Genomic DNA, 2,896 nt, shown 5'->3' with positions numbered 1-2,896 from the left:
AACCTCCTGCTGCTCCTGCTGCTGCTCCTGCTGCTCCTGCTGCTGGCGCTGCTGTCCTGTTTCTGCGCTGCGCTGCGCTGCAGCCGTTGCCGCTTACCTCGGGTGCGCTTCCCGCGCCAAACACGCAACACGCAACAACAGCAGCCGCACCCCACCTACTCCAGCAGCAGCAGCAGCAGCAGCAGCAGCAGGACGTACCACCTGTAGACGATGCGCTCGGCCTGGAGCGCGTCCTCGTCGAGCTGCTTCTGCATCTGCTTCTCGATTTCAATTTGCTCGATTTCGTCCGGAGACATGTGGAGCTTGGCCTCGCGTTCCTTGTCTCTGCGTTTCAAAAAGTTGAGGAGCTTTTTGATTCCCAGCAGCGGCTGAATTGCTGCGAAGGTTTCCCACGAGTTGTGCACATGCGCCAGCCCCAACCACTTGATTAAATACTCTTCTTCTCCATCTTCTCGAGTTCGGAAGTCCAGGACTCGGTCCACGACTTTGCCTCCGACGGCGCCTGCTTCCTCGCCGCCCGCGCCGCGCGCCGCGCCGTACCTGCTGCTGCTGCTGCTGCTGCTGCTGCTGCTGCTGCTGCTGCTGTCCGTGTCCTCCTCGCCCTCCTCCAGCTCCTCCGCGTCGCACGCCAGGTTCACGTAGTCCACGCGGCTGCTCCGCGCCCGCAGGCTGAACCCGCTGCGCTCGCCTGCTGCTGCGGAGGAGGCGGACGCTCCTGCTGCTGCTGCTGCTGCTGCTGCGCTGCTCCCGCTGCTGCTCCGCGGCAGGTGCGACGCGTAGTACGCCTCGCGCGCCTGCACACGCGGACGCCGCCGCCGGCTGCTGCTGCTGCTGCTCACTGACCCCCCGCTGCCCACCCACCCTCCTGCCGCAGCAGCAGCCGCTGCTGCTGCTGCTGCTGCTGCGCCCCCTCCCCCGCGCTTCCCCGCACCCGACGGGTCCCACGGCTCGTCCCCCTCCTCCTCCGCCTTCGTTCCTCCTGCTGCTCCTCCTGCTGCTCCTGCTGCTCCTCCTGCTGCTGCGCCGCTGCCGCCACCCGCCGCTGCTGCTGCTGCTCCTGCTGCTTGGCGGGAGGCGTCCCCAGGAGCTACGCCAGCAGCGGCTGCGGCCGCAGCGGCTGCTGCAGCAGCTGCTGCTGCAGACGAACCCTGGTCCGCGAACCCACTCTGCTGCTGCTGGGACTGCTGCTGCTGCTGCTGCAAAAGCTGCTGCTGCTGACGCTGCAACATCTGCTGCTGCTGCAGCTGCTGCAGATACTGCTGCTGCTGCTGCTGCTGCTGCAAAAACGGATTCTGCTGCTGCTGAGCTGCCAGCAAAGGGTTCTGCTGCTGCAACTGACGCTGCAACAACAACTGCTGCAGCTGCTGCTGCTGAAGCTGTTGACGAATCTGCTGCTGCCGCATAAACTGCTGATGGATCAGCTGCTGCTGCTGTGGATTTCCGCTCGCCGCAGCAAGGTGCTGCTGCAACAGCTGCTGCTGCTGCTGCAACTGCTGCTGATGCAACTGCTGCTGTAACTGAAGCTGCTGCTGCAGCTGGTGCTGCAACAGCTGAGGCGGCACCGCCGCATCGCCTGCCGACTGGCCTTGCTGCTGCAGCTGCAGCTGCTGCTGCTGGAGATGCTGCTGCTGCAGCTGCTGCTGCCGCAGCTGCTGCAGATGTTGCTGCTGTAAATGCTGCTGCTGCAAATGCTGCAGTTGCAGCTGCTGCAACTGCTGCTGCTGAAGCGGCTGCTGCTGCAATTGCTGCTGTAGCTGCTGCTGCTGCAACATTGGCTGCAGGTGATGCTGATGCAGTTGCTGCAATTGTTGCTGCTGGAAATGCTGCTGCTGCAGCTGCTCCTGTTGCCGCAACAACTGCTGCTGCATGTCTGGCTGCTGCAAGTGCTGCAGCTGCTGCTGTTTCAATTGCTGCTGTTGCAGCTGCTTCTGCTGCAGCTGCTGCTGCTGCAATTGCTGCTGCTGCAGCTGCTGTTGCTGCAGCTGCTGCTGCTGCAACTGCTGCTGCTGAAGCTGCTGCTGCTGAAGCTGCTGCTGCTGAAGCTGCTGCTGCTGAAGCTGCTGCTGCTGCAACTGCTGCTGCTGCAACTGCTGCTGCTGCAACTGCTGCTGCTGCAACTGCTGCTGCTGCAGCTGCTGCTGCTGAAGGGGCTGCTGCGTCATCTGCTGCAGTTGGGCATGCTGCGCCAGCTGCTTGTGCATCTGCTGCTGCTGGAGCTGCTGCTGCTGCTGTTGAAGCTGCTGCTGTTGTTGCTGCAGACAACCCTCGTACACGTAGCCTAGAGAGGCGCCCAGCTGCTGCTGCTGCTGCTGCTGCTGCTGCAGCGGGCTGGCTGCTACACCCTGCCCCACAGAGATGCCGCGTCCCTCCGAGGCCATCGCTGGATCGCCCCCTGCTACCACAGGAGCAGCAGCATTTGCTGCCGCTGCTGCTGCTGCTGCTGCTCCGTCTGCAAACCCAAACAGCTGCAGTGCAGCATCATCCTCAGCAGAACCGGGGCCGCACTCGTCCCCTCCTGCTTCAACTTGCCCCATCCTGCAGCAGCAGCAGCAGCACGAGCTCTGTGCAGCAGCAAATGCGGCAGCAGCAGCGCAAGAAGCTGGCAGCAGCGGCAGCAGCAACAAACGGTCACCTGCTTTGAGGACAAAGCTGCTGCTGCTGCAGCCGCTGCTTCTGCTGCACTTCTGGCAGGACCCGGTCGCGCAGAGTCAGCGGACAGTCATGTGTTGCTGCTGGTCCTGATGCTGCTGTTGCTGCTGCTGCTGCTGCTGCTGCAAGGCCGTTGTAGCTGATGCGGCAGCAAACAAAGTACCCCAAGCACGCAGGGGCACCAATCAGCCTAAGACCCTAAGACGTCCGCAGTGAGCTTCCAGGCGCCATGTCCAGTCATGCTATT

At 63.2% G+C, this 2,896-nt stretch overlaps 1 protein-coding gene across 1 annotated transcript in view; it reads right to left on the bottom strand.

Annotated features, from left to right (window-relative positions):
* Window positions 1–2,534, bottom strand: part of ETH_00011955 (chromodomain helicase DNA binding protein, putative) — a gene marked incomplete at both ends in the record, with an annotated part of 10,792 nt that extends 8,258 nt beyond the window's left edge. The window contains 2 exons of the mRNA XM_013375345.1: window positions 2–3; window positions 199–2,534. Coding sequence (XP_013230799.1) covers window positions 2–3; window positions 199–2,534 — 2,338 coding nt within the window. The remainder of the gene's footprint in view (window position 1; window positions 4–198) is intronic.
* Between the last annotated feature and the right edge of the window lie 362 nt (window positions 2,535–2,896).

Source organism: Eimeria tenella, genomic scaffold (assembly GCF_000499545.2).
Source record: "Eimeria tenella Houghton genomic scaffold, Eth_scaff27, whole genome shotgun sequence".
NCBI lineage: Eukaryota > Apicomplexa > Conoidasida > Eucoccidiorida > Eimeriidae > Eimeria > Eimeria tenella.
The sequence above is the reverse complement of the archived record's forward strand: the minus strand, read 5'-3'. Positions and strand labels throughout refer to the sequence as shown.